Source organism: Drosophila virilis, chromosome 2, assembly GCF_030788295.1.
Source record: "Drosophila virilis strain 15010-1051.87 chromosome 2, Dvir_AGI_RSII-ME, whole genome shotgun sequence".
Taxonomy (NCBI): Eukaryota; Metazoa; Arthropoda; class Insecta; order Diptera; family Drosophilidae; genus Drosophila; species Drosophila virilis.
In genome coordinates, this window is record NC_091544.1 from 19,420,037 (window position 1) to 19,439,672 (window position 19,636).

The 19,636-nt window shown below is 43.3% G+C and overlaps 2 protein-coding genes across 9 annotated transcripts; one reads left to right on the forward strand and one right to left on the reverse strand.

The window, feature by feature from the left end:
* Positions 1 to 7: 7 nt before the first annotated feature.
* msps (msps cytoskeleton-associated protein 5) lies at positions 8 to 11,204 on the forward strand. 8 transcript variants are annotated; one of them, XM_070207587.1, is made up of 17 exons: positions 8 to 403; positions 1,195 to 1,965; positions 2,024 to 2,094; positions 2,150 to 2,251; positions 2,869 to 3,188; positions 3,249 to 5,761; positions 6,356 to 6,593; positions 6,652 to 7,172; positions 7,672 to 7,752; positions 8,017 to 8,439; positions 8,495 to 8,684; positions 8,767 to 9,008; positions 9,069 to 9,399; positions 9,454 to 9,639; positions 9,697 to 9,835; positions 9,925 to 10,127; positions 10,260 to 11,204. In XM_070207587.1, exons 2-17 carry the CDS (start codon positions 1,277 to 1,279, stop codon positions 10,338 to 10,340), a joined length of 6,330 nt encoding a protein of 2,109 aa, XP_070063688.1. In that variant the 5' UTR covers positions 8 to 403; positions 1,195 to 1,276; the 3' UTR covers positions 10,341 to 11,204. The 8 variants fall into 8 exon arrangements, with proteins under 8 accessions (XP_070063688.1, XP_015027195.1, XP_015027194.1 ...); XM_015171709.3 differs by having other exon boundaries at positions 9 to 403; positions 8,755 to 9,008; XM_015171708.3 differs by having other exon boundaries at positions 9 to 403; positions 8,755 to 9,008; positions 9,949 to 10,127.
* LOC6630815 (NACHT and WD repeat domain-containing protein 2) lies at positions 10,695 to 19,094 on the reverse strand. Its single transcript, XM_002053324.4, has 14 exons — positions 18,872 to 19,094; positions 18,392 to 18,801; positions 18,190 to 18,334; positions 17,903 to 18,128; positions 17,401 to 17,842; positions 17,110 to 17,310; positions 15,461 to 16,047; positions 14,371 to 14,632; positions 13,918 to 14,310; positions 13,553 to 13,866; positions 13,401 to 13,504; positions 12,215 to 13,339; positions 11,944 to 12,143; positions 10,695 to 11,884 (listed from the first exon to the last, which is right to left on the reverse strand). The coding sequence occupies exons 1-14, from the start codon at positions 18,972 to 18,974 to the stop codon at positions 11,201 to 11,203; spliced, it is 5,196 nt and encodes a 1,731-aa protein (XP_002053360.1). The 5' UTR covers positions 18,975 to 19,094; the 3' UTR covers positions 10,695 to 11,200.
* Positions 19,095 to 19,636: the final 542 nt, after the last annotated feature.

The window sequence follows — 19,636 nt, forward strand, 5'->3', positions numbered from 1 at the left end:
CAAAAGCGTCGACAAGTATTTCACAGACAGCGAGCGTCGCTGTCGTCGCTTAAAAGTTGTGCATAGTTTTATTATTTATTTACAACACGCCAAATTCACTATATTGTTTTGTAACATAGTTGTGTAAGCCAATAACAAATTGGTTCACTTAATATTATTTGTTGTTACCGGAACAGCTTAATAATTCGATTTTGCTAAGTGCTACAAAGCCGTGCCAGTGGAAGTGTATGTGTGCGTGTATTGGTTTTGTGCTTGCCTTATACGAGCTACGAGCCTGTGAAAAATCGAAGTTATTGCATTACGTTGTTCCAGCTGCCCAGCTGTCTGCCCTATGGGAATTTGATTTACATGTTAATGGTGGTTGCTGCAACAGAATTTACTAAGGCGCATAACAACACATTTTGTAAGTGCCGCGGCTGCTGTGGGCGTTGATTGTGGTTTTGCCTTATGCGTTGAACTGTATCGATATAATTGTAGCTACTTTAAATTGACAAAAACAAATTTAATTGGCACCGAGAAGAAACGGTAATCGACGGCATTTTGTTGACGCATGACGCTTTTTGAGAAACATTTGCTGTTATGATGTTCCGTTAATTCGAAAAAGCGAGGGAGTGCAGAAGCGTCACTCACACGCTCTCTCGGTGAGAGCGAAGAGCGAATCGAGCTAGAAAGAGAAAGATCTAAAAAAAGGTTAAATGATATTAACGACCGGTAAATACTCTACTCTACTCTACTATAATTGGCAAACTGTGCGTGTTTCTATGGACTTGCTTCTTTATTAAGGGTTGGAGTACCTATTTACATGTTTGATTTACGGGCTGTCGCTGATTAGTGCGCGGACTATGAGCTCATAATGGGTGCGTTCCCAGTGTCCAATCCTTGCGATTGTTAAAAATAAATGTTTATGCCATAAGAATAGCATTTAGCAGCAGAAAGACGGCAAATTCTAAATATGGCATTGCGACCCATTTAAATTTGTCGCCTCTCCAAGTAGCGTTTCTCAAGCGTGTCGGCTACACTCCTTTACCGAACATTTCATCCACAATTAAGCTTAATTTTGAAACATTAACTGTGAGTACCATTAGCTGAGAGCAAAGTTCTGGTCGATTGAGTTAGTTTTGCGTTTGATTTTCAATTTCAACTAACAAAAAGTTCCCAAACAGTTTTGAAACCAATCGATATTTTCGCTTTTAGCTAGTCGCGTATTCGTTGAGCTAAACCACAGACCAAGTCGCTGATACCAACTAGAGAGGATAAACAGCTCGCTAGGACAGACATGGCCGAGGATACCGAGTACAAAAAGTTACCCGTTGAGGAGCGCTGCGTACACAAGTTGTGGAAAGCGCGTGTCGATGGCTATGAGGAGGCAGCCAAGCTTTTTCGCGAACTAGACGACGAGAAATCACCGGAATGGTCGAAATATGCGGGGCTCATCAAGAAAATGGTTGTTGATTCGAATGCCCTTGCCCAGGAGAAGGGCCTGGAGGCCGCGCTGATATTTGTTGAAAACAGCAGCTTAGCTGGACGCACTGTCGGTGATGTTATGTCGGGAATTGTCCAAAAATGCATTGCAGCGCCCAAGGCCAAGACAAAAGAGCTCTCTGTGCAGGTCACGCTTATGTATGTTGAGATAGAGAAGCACGAGGCGGTCTTGGAAGAGCTCGTAAAGGGCATGGACCATAAAAATCCAAAAATTGTATCAGCCTGCGTAGCAACCACTACACAAGCAATGCGCGAATTTGGCTCCAAGGTAATTCCCGTCAAGCCGTTCATCAAAAAGCTGGCACCACTCTTGGCCGATCGCGACAAAGCAGTGCGCGATGAAACCAAACAGTTGGCTGTTGAAAGCTATCGCTGGATTGGCTCAGTCATGAGAACGCACATTGCCTCGTTGCCGCAGGTAACCCTTAAGGAGCTGGAGGACGAGTTTGACAAACTAAAAGGCGAACGCGCTGAACCATCCAGGTGAGTTTCACCCGCTCGACTTACCAGCTACTCACAGCTAAATTCACTTTACCTTCAGATATCTTAAATCACAGCAAGAGAAACAGGCAAAGATAGCGGACGAAGCCGCCACGGAGGATTCGTACAATGGTAAAGACGATGCTTAGGTTAATTATTTTTATCTACTATATATACCTGTAAGCAGAGAATACACCACCATCAAACCGAAAATTCAAGAAATATCGTAAGCAAGCATTAAGTCAAAAACGCCTTTATGGCTCGCCGAAGTATACATACCCGCGCCTAGGTATATTCTCGTTTTCTTGATAAACTCTTTACATTTTACACACTTCTCAGAGCATTCGACATTAGGAGCAAACTTAGTTGCCTCAGGTCTTTAATGTATATATTATATTTTCTTTTATTTCTAGTTGTCTTTTAGTAACATAACTAAAAATATATCAGTATATATACATTTATGCTTGTTGCTGAAAGCTAATTATTTCGACTGAAGGAACTTTAAACTAAAAAATAACCCATCCAGAAAAAAAAAATATTTTTTTAAATTTTGAAAGTGAATTACAAATACAAATATAAGGCATCTTTATCTTAATCAAAATATAAAAGTAGCCCCGTAAATATATATTAAAAAGAAATGTCGTACATTATGTATCAACTTTTCGATATAATATTGTATGAGAAATATGACCCGCCTTCTGAATTTCTTTGATTCTTTGAAAGTATATAACGAATATAGATGTAGTTTTAAGGCAGTTGCAGGAGTATATACATCTAGAAAACGCATTGAATGTATATCATGATTTAGAAGAAAAATTACGTCTTTTATACACGATCTTCCACTTTTAAAAAATTTGTTTCATCTTCAATGCCAATCAATTTGTTGCGTTGCCCTTTTTTATGTAGATGACGATGCGGAAGCTGGCGTGGAGGATGTGGATCCCATGGATCTTATTGATCCCGTTGATATACTTTCCAAGATGCCTAAAGATTTTTACGAGAAACTCGACGAGAAGAAATGGACCTTGCGCAAAGAATCCTTGGAAGCATTGGAGAAGCTGCTCACGGACAATCCTAAGGTAGAGGGCGGTGAATATGGCGCTCTGGTCAGCGCATTGAAAAAGGTTATTACTAAGGACTCAAACGTAGTACTTGTGGCCATGGCAGGCAAATGTCTGGCCATGCTGGCCAAAGGTCTCTCCAAGCGTTTCTCGTCCTATGCCACGGTAAGTTAAACCTCACAATATATTATATATTAAGTAATCCATATTCATAAATATTTTAAGGCTTGCGTTCCGGCCCTTTTGGAGAAATTTAAGGAGAAGAAGCCAAATGTGGTGAGCGCGTTGCGTGAGGCCATGGATTCGATTTATGCGTCCACAACTCTGGAGGCACAACAGGAACATATCGTGGAAGCTCTGACCAACAAAAATCCGAGCGTCAAGTCCGAGACGGCGCTGTTTCTGTCGCGTGCTCTATGTCGCACACAGCCAACGGCATTGAACAAGAAACTTGTCAAGCTTCTGACCACTTCTCTGATCAAGACGTTAAATGAATCTGATCCTACAGTGCGAGACAGCAGCGCCGAGGCACTGGGTACGCTTATGAAGTTAATGAGCGAAAAAGCGCTTGCCGCGCTGCTGGTCGATGTGGATCCGCTGAAGATGAGCAAGATCAAGGAGTTTCACGACAAGGCCGAAATTAAAATCAAAGTAACGGCTCCAAAAAAAGAGCAACGTCCGGCCACAGCGCCGGCCGCTAAAGGAGCAGCAACAGCCAAACCCAGCGGGGGCAGCACAGAGCCAAAGCCAGTGACGCGTCCAGCGACAACAGGTGCCCGAAAGACAGTTAAGAAACCAGGAGGTGCAGCTAGTGCAGTGCCGGCTGCATTGTCCAAGGCAGCCGGTGGTAAAACCATGGCTTCAGAGCGTGAATTAACCCCAGAAGAGGTGCAGGATAAGGCGGATGAACTGTTGCCCCCCGAAATACTGAACGGTTTGGTTGATAGCAACTGGAAAAATCGCTTGGCGGCTATGGAACAGCTGCTAGCTCAAATTCCAAGCTATGATGTTAAGCAGCCAGGCATATCTCAAACTCTAGTGCGTACTATTAACGGACGTAAGCCTGGCCTTAAGGAGATGAACTTTCAAGTTCTCAAGCTCAAGCTGGACGCAATACGATGTATCGCTGAAAATTTTCCTGTCACACCTATCACGGTGGACCATGTTGTCAATGAGATAACGGAGAAACTGGCTGACGCTAAGAATGGGGGTGCTGCCGCCGATGTGCTCACCGCTTTGGCTGATGCTACTAAATTGGAGTATGTAGTTGGCAAAGTGCTGAGCTTTGCCCTTGAGCAAAAGTCACCCAAGGTGCAATCTGAGTCATTTAACTGGATTAGTAAGGCTATCATTGAATTTGGATTTAAAGTCCAGCCTAAAACGCTCATAGAGGATGTTCGCAAAGGTGTCCAGAGTACAAATCCGACAGTACGCGGCGCTGCCATCCAGCTGGTGGGTACCATGACCATGTATATGGGCAACGCATTGATGGTATTCTTTGATGGCGAGAAACCAGCACTCAAGTCTCAAATTCAAACCGAATTCAATAAGAATCTGGGTGAAAAACCGCCCAAGCCTATACGCGGTGTGCAGCACAGTAGCACAAATGCCGACGAAGAGGAGGATGAGGATGGCGCAGACCGGGCATCACCAGAACCTATTAACTTAGCCGATTTGCTGCCACGCGTTGATATCTCAAGTCAAATCACCGAGTCGCTACTGAAGGAAATGTCCGACAAAGATTGGAAAACAAGAAATGAGGGACTTACCAAGCTACAGGCCATTATAAGTGAGGCCAAGCTGATCAAGTCGAGCATTGGTGATCTAGCACCAGCACTCGCTCATCGACTTCTCGACTCCAATGCAAAAATAGCGCAGACAGCGCTTTCTATTTGTGAGCAGCTCTCTACAGCAATGGGCGCTGGCTGTCGTAGTCATGTTCGTGTCCTCTTTCCTGGTTTTCTGCATGCGCTGGGCGACAGTAAAAGCTTTGTGCGTGCCGCGGCTCTCAATTGCATCAACAGTTTTGGTGAACAGGGAGGCTACAAGGAGTTCTTTGAGAGCGAAATGATAGCCGATGCTTTGAAAAGTGGTTCCCCGGCGCTCAAGACTGAGCTGTGGGCCTGGTTGGCCGAAAAGATGCCGCTTTTGCCACCCAAATCGATATCCAAGGAGGAGCTAACCACAATCGTGCCGCATTTGTATGCGCACATCTGTGATCGTAACGCGGAAGTTCGCAAGAACGCTAACGAAGCTGTGCTGGCCGTTATGATTCATCTTGGCTTTGACGCTATGGCGCGTGCACTGGACAAACAGAAGCCCGCCTCTAAGAAGGACATCATGGCTGCTCTGGAGAAGGCGCGTCCCAATTTGCCCGTAAAGCCATTGCCCAAAGGTAAACAACAAGCGCCCATACCCGAAGAAACAAAGAAGGTGGTGCGCAGCGGTGGCGGTGCCGCGGCGCAAAAACAGGGTGCGGCCAAAGCAGCCGGTGCCGCCGGTGACAAAGCAACTACAACCGCTGCATCTCGCAAAAAGGAGGAGGATGTGGACACGTCCCCACTGCTGGCGGTCAACAGCATCAAAAATCAACGGCTCATCGATGAGCAAAAAATGCGCGTACTTAAATGGACATTCACCACCCCACGAGAGGAGTTTACGGAATTACTGCGTGATCAGATGACAACAGCCAATGTGAATAAGGCAATGATGGCCAACATGTTCCACGACGACTTTCGGTATGTTAACTCTGCGCCCGCCCATAATAGCCAACCAGCTCTCCCAAAAGCGCAAAGCGAGCATTGATAAACTCTTCTATCACTAAATCCGTTGTTAATTAATCTATATTCGTTTCTTAAAACCGGACAAACTCATCAAATTTTAAGTTTTTATATCGGCGTCAAACCATTCTTTTTTTTTATTAACACTCGTTCCTTATTCTAAAACAATTATATTTTTTGTACGTAACCCCAAATATATATGTATATATATATATATATTTCATAATGGGATTCCTGCAAGTGATTTTGATATTCGCTTTGAATTCACTTCGAATTTTTGTTAATGAAATTAAAAAGATAAAATTAAAAGAACAAATCTGGTGTTTCCCAATATTATGTATGAAAATTGCGGAACATATGATCTGTAATCGGTTATTTGGAAATCATATTTTGGAATTTCATTTCCAAAATTTAAAATCGGCATTATAATATGAATTTTACAATTAACGTTTGGAGCTATCCCATAAGAGTTTTTAAAAGATATAGTATTTTAAAAGTAATATATATTTTTTATAAGTGCACCTTAACAACAACCTTTTTTATGCATTGCAGTTATCATTTGAAAGTCATTGAACAGTTGAGCGATGATTTGCCAAATAATAGTAAGGCGCTGATTTGTAATCTCGATTTAATACTCAAATGGCTGACACTGCGTTTCTACGATACGAACCCTTCTGTGCTTATTAAGGGTCTCGAGTATGTAGCACAAGTGTTCCAGGTGCTGGTCGAAATGGAGTACATGATGGCTGAGAATGAGGGCAGTAGCTTTGTACCTCATCTGTTGTTGAAGGTCGGTTCCAATATCAATTATGTGTTCCTATTTCTAAACTTTGGATGTTATTTAACAGATTGGTGACCCAAAGGATGCTGTCCGAAACGGTGTACGTCGCGTGCTACGACAAATAAACCTTTTGTATCCTTTCACCAAAGTCTTCTCGTATGTGATGGATGGTCTTAAATCCAAAAATGCACGCCAGCGCACTGAGTGCCTGGACGAATTGACATTTCTCATTGAGAACTACGGACTGGGCATTTGCCAGCCATCGCAGCAGGTGGCTCTCAAGGAAATAGCGCGTCAAATCTCTGATCGCGATAACTCTGTGCGCAATGCGGCACTCAACTGTATTGTGATGGCATATTTCCTGGCCGGTGAAAAGATCTACAAGCTAATTGGTCAGCTAAACGAGAAAGATCTTTCCATGCTCGACGAGCGCATCAAGCGCGCCAAAAAAACAAGAAAACCAACCGCGCCAGCAGATATGCCGACTGGCCTCAAACCGCCAGCTCAGGTGGTGCAGCAGGACAGCATTGAAATTGAGGATACTGTGGGAAATGGCGGCGACGAATTGCCACCGCCCGAAGAAGAAGGGTAAGTGAATTTTAACACGAAAAGCAAACTACAATCGAGCACTAATCTAGAGCTCAGCTAGAACGCGAGTGTGTCTTGTTTACAGTTTCACAGGAATGGAAATTGCTTTGCTTTGAATTGGGGAGTTTCAAAAGATTTTTCAAACAAAATTAAGAGTTAATACTATTTGAATGCAAATCTTTAAACTCAAAATTTTATAAAAATAGCAACAATCTAAATACAGTCTAAATATTTTTGAAAATCGAAATTAAATTCAGAAATGTTTGATTTCCAATTTTTAACTTAATTTATATTCCTTTATGCCTTCAATATTATAAATTAAGCCATTTGCATTAGCGAGGCTATTTTTTTACAAAATATATTGATCAATATCAATCGATTCGTATTAATTTAAGTAATTTTCATTCCTGTTTTATTTTTTTATTTTTATTTCAATCTTAAGTTTTTTTTATTTTGTATGATTTGGCTTTATTTACTTTTCTATTAATTTTGTGACTAGCTGCCAGCAGCCAGAGTTAAATGCGCGTGGCCAAAGCAACAAGCTGACGGAGCGGAACTTACACTCGCTGACTCGACAGGCGTAATGTGGCGTTCCTTACTTATATACATATATGTTTCCACGCACAATTTGTTTTGCTTTATTTGTTTGTTTGTTGTTATTGTTGTGTTGGCTTGTGCTATGTTTTTTGCTATAATTTGCTCAGTTACATTTGCATTTGTTGTCTCGATATTTATAGCAAGTATTTCAGTCGCTACCATACTATCATTGTATATGTTTCAAGTAGTGCCTATGCTGGGCACATGTATATTTTTATAAATTGACATTCTCGTTCGGTTTCTACAGTACATTTGATCAGGCGCCATCTGCGCAGGTGCTGCAACTGCAGCAACAACTGCATCTCCAACAGCAGCAGGCGGCGCAGCAGCGGACAACAGGTCCGTTTGGCCTAGATCCGCAGGTGATGTCCGAGATCGAGAAAAACTGGGTGCGAGTCGATCAAATGGTTTTTCAGGATCAGCCCACAGTGGACATTTCGCTGCTTTACGAGCCTATCAAGGTCATACCAACACGAGATGGTTTTCAGTATCCGCAGGATAAATTCGATCGGCTCATATCGCGCTCGCATTACATACAACAAAATCTAAACACATCGCCGCAAGCAAATCCCAGCATGGCCAGCGGCATTTCACCCTACCGCAGTCCCATGCGATTGCCGCAGCAGCAGTTATTGACAAACCAATCCCATTTGGAAAACAATGTTCCCAAGTAGGTTAATAATCATTATTTGCTTGAAATTCGTACTTATCGCTGCCCCATACAGCCTGGCCGATGTGCTGCCCAAGCATGACCCGCAGCTGGTAAAGATCATCAAGGCAGTCAGCAGCACGGACACACTTAAAGCACGTGCCGCCATCAATGAGTTAACCGAGATTATTGAGGCACCCGAAAAACAGGCTGTATTGCGCGACTACGAGGAAATATTTATACAAAATGTGCTGGCACAATTAAAAGTGAGTCGATTGGGCCGCCTGAACTCCTAATGTACATTACGCATATTTTCGTTTTTTCTTTTACTTAAAGAACCTCTCGCAGCTGCCCTTATCGCAGGCGCTGGTTGTCTATCAGCCATTGCTTTCCATCTTGTACACATTTTTCAATGCCAATATTCTCGGCAAAACGCTGAGCGTTGCGTGTATTAAGAATCTCATGTCGTCGCTGCTCCATTTGCTGGCTGATCAAAAGCTGACCAGCGGGGATGATAGCCAATACAATAAGGTAATAAATGGCATATGCCTCAAAGTGTTGGACAAGGTCAACTTTACAAATATATACTGGTAAGTGAAACGTAATACAGTGGTTCGACATAGAATACTCACTCTTCTAATCTCCTGCAGCGCCTTAATACGTTTGCTCAGAGAGACCTGCCCCGTTGCCGGTCTGCCCAAGTTCACGGACTTGCTGATGAAGTGCATTTGGCGCAATATTAAAATGCTACCTGAGCGCTCCAACGAACTTAACTATGATGCGGTCATCTTGGAGGTGCACGAATTTATGCTGGCACTGCCCAGCACCTGGTGGCAGAATCGACCTTCAGATACACCACTGCGCACCGTCAAAACGATAATACACAACATGGCCAAGGTGAAGGGTAATGCTATATTACAGCATCTCAATCAGATACCCACACATTCGGAACTACACACTTATTTGATACGCATCTTGAAGGTAAGCTTGGGAAAAGTAAATATGTCCTAATCTAGAAAAAATCGCTTTTTATAGAATTTCCAAAAGGATAGCGCTGTGTCCGGCACTGGTGTTTCGCCGCAGCGTCAGCAATTTTCAGCTAAGGATATTGGCGGAAAGCGAATATCGCATCAAACACATGACACAGTATCGCAAATCTTCAAGCTGATTTCGGACAAAGATACCAAACAGCAAGGACTGCAAAAGCTTTATGACTTTAAGGTACGTTCCTGTATTGTTTGGCTCAGACCAATACTAAACAAACTTTAATCACTGCAGCAGCAAAATCCGGATATAGATCTTAGTACTTTCCTGCAAGGCTCTAGCGCCACTTTCCATAAATACATTGAGGAGGGGCTCGCTGAAATCGAACGCAATCAGAATGCAGGCTCCACACAGGCGCCTGATAATCGTACAGGTTAGTTAAATCCAGAACTACCACACAATATCCTTATTAACCACCCGCGCCTCTCTACTAACATGTTTATGAAATGGATCAATCTGCAGCTGCTACACGTTCTTATCTCACAGATGTCAACTATCAAAATGCCGTGCATGACCCAGACTATTGGATGGACCGTTTACAGAACATGATGTCCACACGCCACAATGTGGATGATGGCTCCAATATACTGGACAATAGAGTGGCCGACGAGAATCTCTGCCTAAACTCAATGAACTCACAGAAAGTGTCGCTCATCCGTCGTGAGGTGGGTGCGGTCAGAACTCCTTAGCGAGCAACATTTAATTGTTCATAATTGATTAAAATCATAGTTAATTAAATGATACGATTAAAATATTTTGCCTTATACAAGCTACAATGTATTCTCTTTCTTCTTCAGAAACCCGAACTATCGCCCAACCGCCTGCAGCACATACAGGCAAAACTGGCGCAGATTAAAAAGGAAAATCACGCCCAATAAGTGTGGACGAGCCGTATTACTATTTAGTTAGCACTGTATAGCTGTTCTGCTACGGATTATGATATAAATTACATATTATTGCTGATCAGCAACAAGATAAGCTCTCTAGCACTAAGGGCGCCACCTTAAACCACATTAATAATTTATTATTTAATATAAATACGTATAATCATAATTTTTAATAACAAATCGAAGCAAAACTTGGAAAGGCAGGTTAACAACAACCACAATAACGAGTAACAATTGCATACTACAATACCTACTATTATTAATTACTACTAACAAATGTACTGCAAAAATTCATCTACGTATTAGCACTGGGTTAGATTTGGTATTGGCATATTCGTATTTCGATTGCCTGAGTTGAGATTACAATTTTGAGTATGTTTCACATGTCGTTAAGTTAGTTCCTTGCTTATTTTACAATCATTTAAAGCATTTCCTATTAATGAATTAAAATTTCAAGTTGATACAGTTACCATATGTTAAAGATTTGTGTGTTAATAAAATAACTGTTTTTTCCCGAAACTTATTATGTATTAACCTTGTTATGTCGCTGTTTCCAATTGAAATTGTTTTAAGCCAGGGCAGACAGAGGGCCGAAGCACGCAGTGCGATTTAAAGAGAAAAACTACTATTTAAACAATAATATGATGCATGCAAGCTCGTAACTAGATAACAAACAATTAACTACGCTAGCAGATTCGTTTTGTTTTTTTTTTTAAACAATTATTTAGCTTAAGCTATATCAAGTTTAACAACCACACACACACACACACATACAACCACGTACTCGTATTTTTTGTACCATGCCCATTATTTATGCAAAAGAAAAAATAAATGTTATATTTATACTTCATCTAATCCGCCACGGGCACCATGTCCTCAGTTATTTCCGTTAGCTCCTCATCCTCGCCGTCACCCTCGCCATTCTTGGGCCTGGCATAGCGCGAGGAAATGGTAGCCACTCGTATAGCCGCCTTAAAACCAACGCGCGCTTTCATCTTAGCTAGCTTGGCCTTCCAGTTCTCATCGCGCGACGGCAGCTCATTCAGGTACTCCATCATTTCCTCCTTTTTGGGATCCACAATGGCCAACACTGACATACAGCCATCGACTGTGCCCAGCACAATGGCACGTCCATCTTTGCTGCTTTTGATGGCGGTAAGCTCGGCTTGAAGCCTATAGTTGGCTATCATCTCTGTGTCGGCGGTGCGAAAGACGCGAATTGTCTTCCTGCCGCTATGATAATACGCCACATACTCATCGTTTTCCGTAAAAATGCAAATGACGGAGAAGACGCCCTCGGCCACCTTTGGTATAAAGGTTTTTACCGTGGTGCCTTTGCGCAGCTCTAGTAGTTCCAGGCCACCTCTCGTTGGGGCATACAGACCGCATTTACCATCCCGTGTGAGGCTGCCACCCCATTTAGCTATGGAGCGGACATGCTTCTTGCTCTTAATGTCCATAATGCTGCCCTTTTCGCTGCTGATCACAGCCACTTGGTTAGCCTTATGCGGCATGGGCACCAGCGAGAAAACCTCCTGTTATTGCAGTACATATAGAATAAAATATGGAATGAACACAGAAAGGATTGACCCACCTTAATGGCACAACCCTTCAGCAGTATTTTGGATACGAATGCCCCATTTGTGGCACTATAAACCCCCAGGCAATCCTTGTTAGATTTGTCCAAAGTAACCACTATGATGTAGGCCTTGTCAGCTGAGATAACTGATTGGCGAAACGGCATGCCAGTCACCATGCGTATGGGAAAATCAAAACGAAATAGTATAGTTCCCTCTAATAGAAAAGAGTATAAAGTTATGTTAGTTTCCAAGTTATATGTTTCGTAAGCTCATATCAAATCCAACCTGGAATCGAACGAAGCGTTGTTATGGCCGTTAAGCGGTTCGCCTCATCGGCACCCGCCGACGCCGCCGCAATGATATCTCGCTGGTTAATGTTGGGCACCGATACGGTAAGAACCTTATATCCATAATCCATGAGCGTTATCTGCTGTATGCCCGGTTGATCATCGCGATAAACCACTTGCTCGGATACACGATTCCATATTAAAAATTTGCCCGTTTCCGAAGAGATGATATATCGACCGTCTGGCGTGATTTCAGCATGCGTAACAATGGCGCCTAAGGGACTGTCCGCCAGCTTGGCGAGCAGGCGGCCGGACCGCGTCTCCCAGACGCCAACACAGCTGCGTGTTACCGTCACAGCTATATCCACCTCGGAGAGACTGATGTCATCGATTTGCAGCTCATGACGATCAATCACGTGAACCTTCTCAAATATATTGTTTATGTTCCACACCTTTACGGAGCGATCTATGGAGGAAGTAACTAAATTGTTCCAATTGCCAATGGTCAGCGGCTCTAGTTGTATAATGCGTCCGAAATGTGCATCCAAGACCTTGGCCAGCTGTCCGGTGTGGAGGCACCAAACGTACAGATTCTTGCGTACCCCAGCCACAGCATAGTCCAACTTGGAGCTGACCATAATGGAATTCGATTGCATGATGCGTGTGGTTATGTTCCTGACGCCATGCGGCAGAGCCAGGTACATTGCGCCTTCAGTTATGGGTTCGCGCTCACTCTCCTTCTCCTGGCTGCCAAAATCCCAGATGACAAAGCCCTTGCCGGCAGTGCCAAGCAGCATGCGATCGTGCTGATGCTGATCCAAGCGCAACTGCAGCAGCATTTCCTTGTCATCATTCTCATAGCGGGGCAGTTTCTCCACGTAGGTCCAGTATATTTCACCAGTTTGTTCGTTCTCAGTGAAATCGTAGACGGATACTTCAAAGTTATCGTTGTTGGCACAGCCATAGGCGCGCGTGCGTTGTTTGTTCATGACCAAAGCGCTGAAGAAGTGCACCGAATTGGAGCAGTTGCCTGAGCGGCACGAGTCCAAACGCAAACGTATTTCATTAATGGAGCCCGACCAGAAGACGACATTGTAATCTATTGGGCTGAAGAATTCCATGGCTGCATGCGAAGCATAAATATGTATTCGATGCCCCAGGCAACAGTAGGGAGAGCCACTTACTCAATATTTCCCAATCCGTAATCTGGCCCGGTACTTCAAATATATCCACCAAATTGCCACGCATATCAAATTTAGCCCAACGCAGCTTGCAAATGATAAATAAGCTAAGGTGCGATTAGTACCTGAGTGCATTCAATCACATGACAACCTACTTTTGGTTCAGCAGATACAGCCCACTAACTGGTCCGTCGCCCTCCTCGAATGGACTGTTAATCACTACAAACTCACTGGAAAGCATGTTGAGCAGCACTGTCTGATTGTTGTTGGAGTAGGCAGCTGCCCACTTGTTGTCCGGGCTAAGCACCAGCTGCTGCATGATGCCCTCGATGCCGGGATTCACATCTCGCGTCAGATCCGAAGTGGACAAATCAAAGGTAATGAAGTGGGTCGATATCGAGACCATGTAACGCATATCGCTGGTCAGACAGAAGGCAAATACAGCAAATTGATGGCCCTCCAGCGAGTACTGCAAAAGGAAGTCCAATAAGCTACGCTTGGAAACCATCTCTATAATCACCTTGAGTGGTCCGCCGGGTGTGTGCAGGCAGTGATTGACCGGAATTAAGGCGCAGTCCTTGGGTCCGCTACGATCACAGGCTCGTAGCAACATCTTGATATTGGGATTGCCGCCAATCTCGGGCAGCAAACGTCCGATAAGTTGCGGAGCCAGCATGTTGGGATATATAGCCAAGATGGCACCACCCAAGCGCAATGCATCCGCCACCAGCATCAGTTCACGTCTCGACTCCTTGTCCTCCGTGTTGGTGGAGGCATCTTCGAAGTCAGCCAGCACCGCCTGCAGGGGGCAACTCGAGAGCTTGGCATGCAGCCATTCATAATTGAAGAGCACGTGCTCGAACAGATCCTTGAAGCGCCGCGAGCGCACAAAGTGGAAAGGCAGCTCTCCGAACTGCAGGGAGATGGCCAGAGTCAGGCGAGGATTGGGATTGGATTGGCATTGTTCACATACCTTACGCAGGTTGTAACGCTTGGAAAGGCCATCCTTGCTGGTGAACACCAACGGCTGTATGGGCACCTTGCGATCCGCGGAGCCCTCTTTGTCAGCCAGCCCGAAACGATGTCTCTGAATCTCCGTAAACTTAAACGGCTTCGGTATGCCGCCGCCCCAGATCCCCAAATAATAATCTGCAATCATGGAATGAAAATATATGGCCATGTTCATGTTCTTAAAGTAGCGTTCCTTGGCTGTGTCCTTGAACTGTCTGTGGTACCTGTGGAGCACACGATGTTGTACAATATTTATGTATTATAATATGCTGTACAAATATAGGATTAATTTAAGGTAAGTGCGATCTTGAAAAGATTTGGCTTATATATAAGCATCATAGTATCTTGAAAAAAAAAAATTTTGTTCATACAAGAACTTAATTTTCGACCGATCGCTCACATGGCAGCTATATATTTTAGTGGGCCGATCCTACATAAGTAATGCCTGCAACAGAAGGACTGACCTAATTGATTTAAGACTGAGAGATTTGCATCGAAACAGACTATATAAACTATATATATATATATATATATATATATATATATATATATTGTCTGTTGATGCTGATCTAGAATATTAACACTATATAGTAATAATTAATATCTATTAAGATATAAAAATATACCAATTTTTTGAAAGTTAAGCTCAAAGTGTTTTCTCCATGAATATGTGCCTATATACACTAGTTGTTAGAGTAGTAGGTTCACTAAATATTTAAAAACCCATTTTCCAGCCTCTAGCTTTTGATCCTTTAACGGAAAAATCATTATAAATATATTCCTATTAAAATGTCTGTAATACAACTTTATAATCGATTCACTTCTTAAGAGATGTACACATTTTAAGATATTTTTGAAATACGTCATCTTCACATTGATCTATGAAAATCAGCTAAAACTCGATTGGATGCGAAAGTGAAAGCGATTAATGCCAATAGTTTCCCATTTCCCGAACTAGTCTGAAAAAGAGATACTGTCAAATAGTCGTTTGATAAAGTCCACCGCCTTTTCAAGTCATAATCAAATGTATAAAAAGTCCGCACTAATAGTACCAATTCATAACATTGACGCCATCCGCTTCCCGTTCACTCAAGTAGTTGGGCAGATCGTTTCTGATGCGCGTCCATAGCAGTGGGGGAATACGGCGCACTGGTGGCATATGATACTGGTAGACATCATCCAAGACCTTGTCGTCCAGTGAGATCAAATCCTCAAGTTCGCTTTCGGATAGGCCCGATTTGGAGGCCGTTATATAGGCTAGGGCATGAAAGACTAGGATGCGACCATGCTGCTTCTCCACACGCTCAAAGAGCAACATAATTGAGTCCATCACTGTATTGGCTAGATGGGTCTCCTGTGGACGTGTGTAGCTACGCCATCGACATATCTCGGCAAAGACCAGCTTCACAAATATGGGCAGCGAGCATTTGCTGATCGCATTTGCCACCAAACGCCACTGATAGTTGTTCAGATCGCGACACGCTGTCTTCATCCACATTTTGATCACGTTCATGGCCAGCTCCTCCCCCAGCGCCGTCACCTCTATGAAGTTCTCCTCCACATCAATCATCTTGCACAGCACATGATACTCATGGGAAACAATCGGATTAGCCGGTTCGTTTGCACACGAAATGATGATCTGTAAGCAATCCCAATGGCATTTATACACGCGTAGCAGATAGGGTAGAAGCATATGATACTTCAGTATATGCCTCATGCAGAACGGCATTACGGGAGTCGTTTTGGGTGAGGGTGCCAAGAGTAAGTTATTTGGCGTGTTATTTGCGAGTGATATTGTTTAGCACGCACATGTCAAGCAATTGGAAAAACTTACACCGATCGGGAAAACCGTAGAAAATTGTTGTATTAGCTAATACATAGTATGTACATATACCTGATATGGGCAGCATGCAATTTCGAAAAACTTAAAATGGAAATAATTCTAAAAATAATTGTTTCTTAAATGTATTTTCATGCAGTGCTTACTAAGGAGCGCCTAACTTTATAGAACTTAAATGGAAACAAGAAGAATTTATGCATATTCGCGACACTTTTTTGACTCGATTGGTAAACAGTACAAAATATTAATAATACAGATTAGATTGTCTGTGCAAAAATATGTACAAAGTGAGTTTTCGGCTAGCAAACATTTTTTAGAAGTACACGGAAAAAATCTTGGACTTTCCACTTGAGTAAAAATTGAACTGAATCCTGAGAAATGCGAATCAAATTTTGAAATTTAGATGCTTGGGAAATTTGTTTTTATTGTATTTAATTTAAAAGCAAAATTGCTTATAGAATTTCCGAAATCTCCATAATTGTTGTCCATATCTTTTAGCTCTCAATTTAATATATTTTAATTAGAAAATTTTAGTATGAGAATTATTATTTAAACATGGAGTAAAATAGTTTAAATAATACAAAAATAAATAACTCACATACACTACATTGTTTTTTTTTTTAATATTAAGAATAAAGCGAAGCCTGTTCCTCTATTAGAACTTAGTTGTGGACGGTTGTTTATAATTATGCTCGAAGTTAGTCCCAGATTTCTAACCGTGTACAGAGTGGAATCAGTAGAAAAAGGATCTTACATATACAAGGGACATGCATTAATTGGTATGTAGTAAGGTACATGCATTAAATGGGGACATTTAGCAAGGAGAACAATAGTTAGCCCAGCGATAGCCCTCGCACTCACCTTACAGTGGGCTGGCAAGCGCGTTGGTATCCAGGATACCTTATTTGAATCTTGAGTGCCCGTCAATTGGTCGACTGAATCTAAGTATATGGTTAACGGCTGAGTGGGGCTAGCATAAGTTAGTAATTGCTTAAAATGTGCTGTTAGGGGTACAAGATCATCTGGTATATTCTCAAAGGGTAGCATATAGTTGTACGATATCTGCATAATAATATATATGTATATATTTTTAGGGTAGTAGAAAAACTAAATGAATAAATTTTGTGGCTGTAAATAATGGATTGATATCACCTGCTGGCATATTGATATGAGAGTGGCCGTCAAGGCGCTCGAGTCCGGAGTTGTGCCTAGGAAGCGGATTATATTGATGGGTCGCTTATCGGCAAACCATTCACTGGCTACCAGCGAGGCGCTCTTGGCCAGCAAGGAAGTTTTTCCACAACCTCCGTCGCCAAAAAGGACAAGTGGCTTATCTGAATCCCCCAGCATATAGCGCTTGATACGTTCGCAACTTTCTTCGCGGCCGTAAAAGATTTTCACCGAATTGTTACAAGCATGCAAATGCTGAAGGATCTCAGTTACTATCTGCCCCTGTGCACTGGAGTCTTCTTTGCGCATGGCCCTATCCACGAGCTTAACAACGTTCTTATAGAAGTGCGAAATGAAATGATTCAAATACTCCTCGTGCGTCTCAATGTCCAGACCCTCGCGACCAATCCACTCCACAGTGTATCTGGAAATGGGGCACCATTAAACTCGAAGCTGCGATCCAAATTATAATATTTTTACTTACTTTTGTGCATTGCTCGCCTCGATCTTGGCGGGCAGGCGCGTATCCCTTAGGTCACTCAGCAATTTGGCAGACTCCGTGTCCAGGCTACGATTGATAATGTCCACAAAGAGCGAGGCCTTCTTCAAGTTTTGCAAATTGATATTGTTTATATAGCGCACATAGGCCAGACAATGATTCTTGGTATTCTTCACATTTAACACGCCATTGATCACCTCCCTCTCCGTAACTAAATGAACGAAACAAAGTGGAGTTCATCTCCGGTATTTATTGCCCATCTCCCGATTTACCTGACATGAAATAGTTGTGAACATCCTCCTTAGACATCTTATTGCTGGCGCCCAGCGAGGCGGTAGCCTTGCGCAGCAGCTTTTGCATCTTGTTTAGCGTATCCCACCAGACGGCCTGATCCTCCGCCTGCAGCTTGGGCACGCGCTGTAAAACAGATGTGGCTAAGTCGGGGCCTGTTTTCCGCCGGCTGTCAATATTTACCTTATTGTTAAAGTTAATCAATATCGAAGATATGGGCTGCAGCACTGATATGGGCGGCACGGCATTGCTGTCCTTTTTATACCACAGATCGAGCAGTGCACGATCCACGCCCATGGATGTCAGCTCCTCGCATATCAGCTGCAGCTCCGATGAGACAATGTATGTGGGTATGGGCCGGTAGCCATACTTTTGGCCCAAAAACACAATGAAATTGGGCCCCATCGATAGACGCTGACAATTTTTGATCTCACGCATGCAAAGCTCTGTGGTCATATGATCGTCTGTGGCCTCATCTCGAACACCCCAACGCATGTCGACCACCTGGAATTCGAGACCGTGCTTCTCGCGACAATAGTCCTTGATTCTGGGATAACACTTGGCCATCAGTGTGTTTCTCTCCATTGTGGTATCTATTTTATGGAATATACGCGATTACATAAGAGCTCACACATGATGAAACACATGCAGTTTGTAACACACCCGTAAACGTGGAGCTGGTAAAAATACGCACTATCTTCGAACTAACCGGCGGCAGGGACTCCAGGGAGCCCAGAAATATCGAGTCTATAGTGCGATCATCCATGATTTGGAGTTAATATGGACCAATTAACTGACACCTATATGTGTTGCAGCTTTCGGTGCTGCTCTTTCTAGGACGCTCCGTATAGGTTGAAATCCAATCTATGTCTGCGCCAAGCGGAGACCCAGAAAGTCGCTTAAAGTTCACATTATATTGCTTGCTGCTGTTTGGTCGATATTACGAACTACGGATATGTGGCGCATTTGACAGTCGCCTAGTTGACGGGTTGTTTTGAGTTCAGCTCGACTGACAGGCCTGCCTGGCCAGGTAGTCCAGCACCACCCACTCTTTAGGCACCCCAGGTAGCCACGGGCAACACTTGTTGCGGCCCGGCGCCGGCATTGTTTTGATTGGAAAGTCGTTGCAGACTTTATTATTAGTCGCATCTGCAGCTGACAGCTGCCGCTATTCTGATTGATGATAGTCGTGTTGTTTTTATTCAAGGTACAAGTACAACAAGTGTCTTCAAGTGCTCTGAAGTTGCCGTAGCCGTGACGTCGGCAGTTGCGTGCTTGCCAAACATTCCCAGGCGTTGGCGTTGTTGCAACTTTCAAAGTCGTTCGCGGCTGACAAACGGTGCCACTTAATGGGCCTTCAGTAGCGGGTGCGACTTCTTTAGCTACACCACCTCTTCCCCTTCCCTTTAGCATGGGCATGTCTTACAA

Bases quoted from the DNA above. Each gene is read 5' to 3' on its own strand.
- msps (XM_015171709.3), top strand. From the start codon at position 1,277: ATGGCCGAGGATACCGAGTACAAAAAGTTACCCGTTGAGGAGCGCTGC. The intron at 7,173-7,671 runs GTAAGTGAATTT...TTTTGTGACTAG, and splicing joins CCACCGCCCGAAGAAGAAGG to CTGCCAGCAGCCAGAGTTAA. The intron at 8,685-8,754 runs GTGAGTCGATTG...TTTTACTTAAAG, and splicing joins ATGTGCTGGCACAATTAAAA to AACCTCTCGCAGCTGCCCTT.
- LOC6630815 (XM_002053324.4), bottom strand. From the start codon at position 18,974: ATGGATGATCGCACTATAGACTCGATATTTCTGGGCTCCCTGGAGTCC. The intron at 17,311-17,400 runs GTGATATCAATC...ATTATTATGCAG, and splicing joins TCATATCAATATGCCAGCAG to ATATCGTACAACTATATGCT. The intron at 14,311-14,370 runs GTATGTGAACAA...ATCTCCCTGCAG, and splicing joins AGCGTTACAACCTGCGTAAG to TTCGGAGAGCTGCCTTTCCA.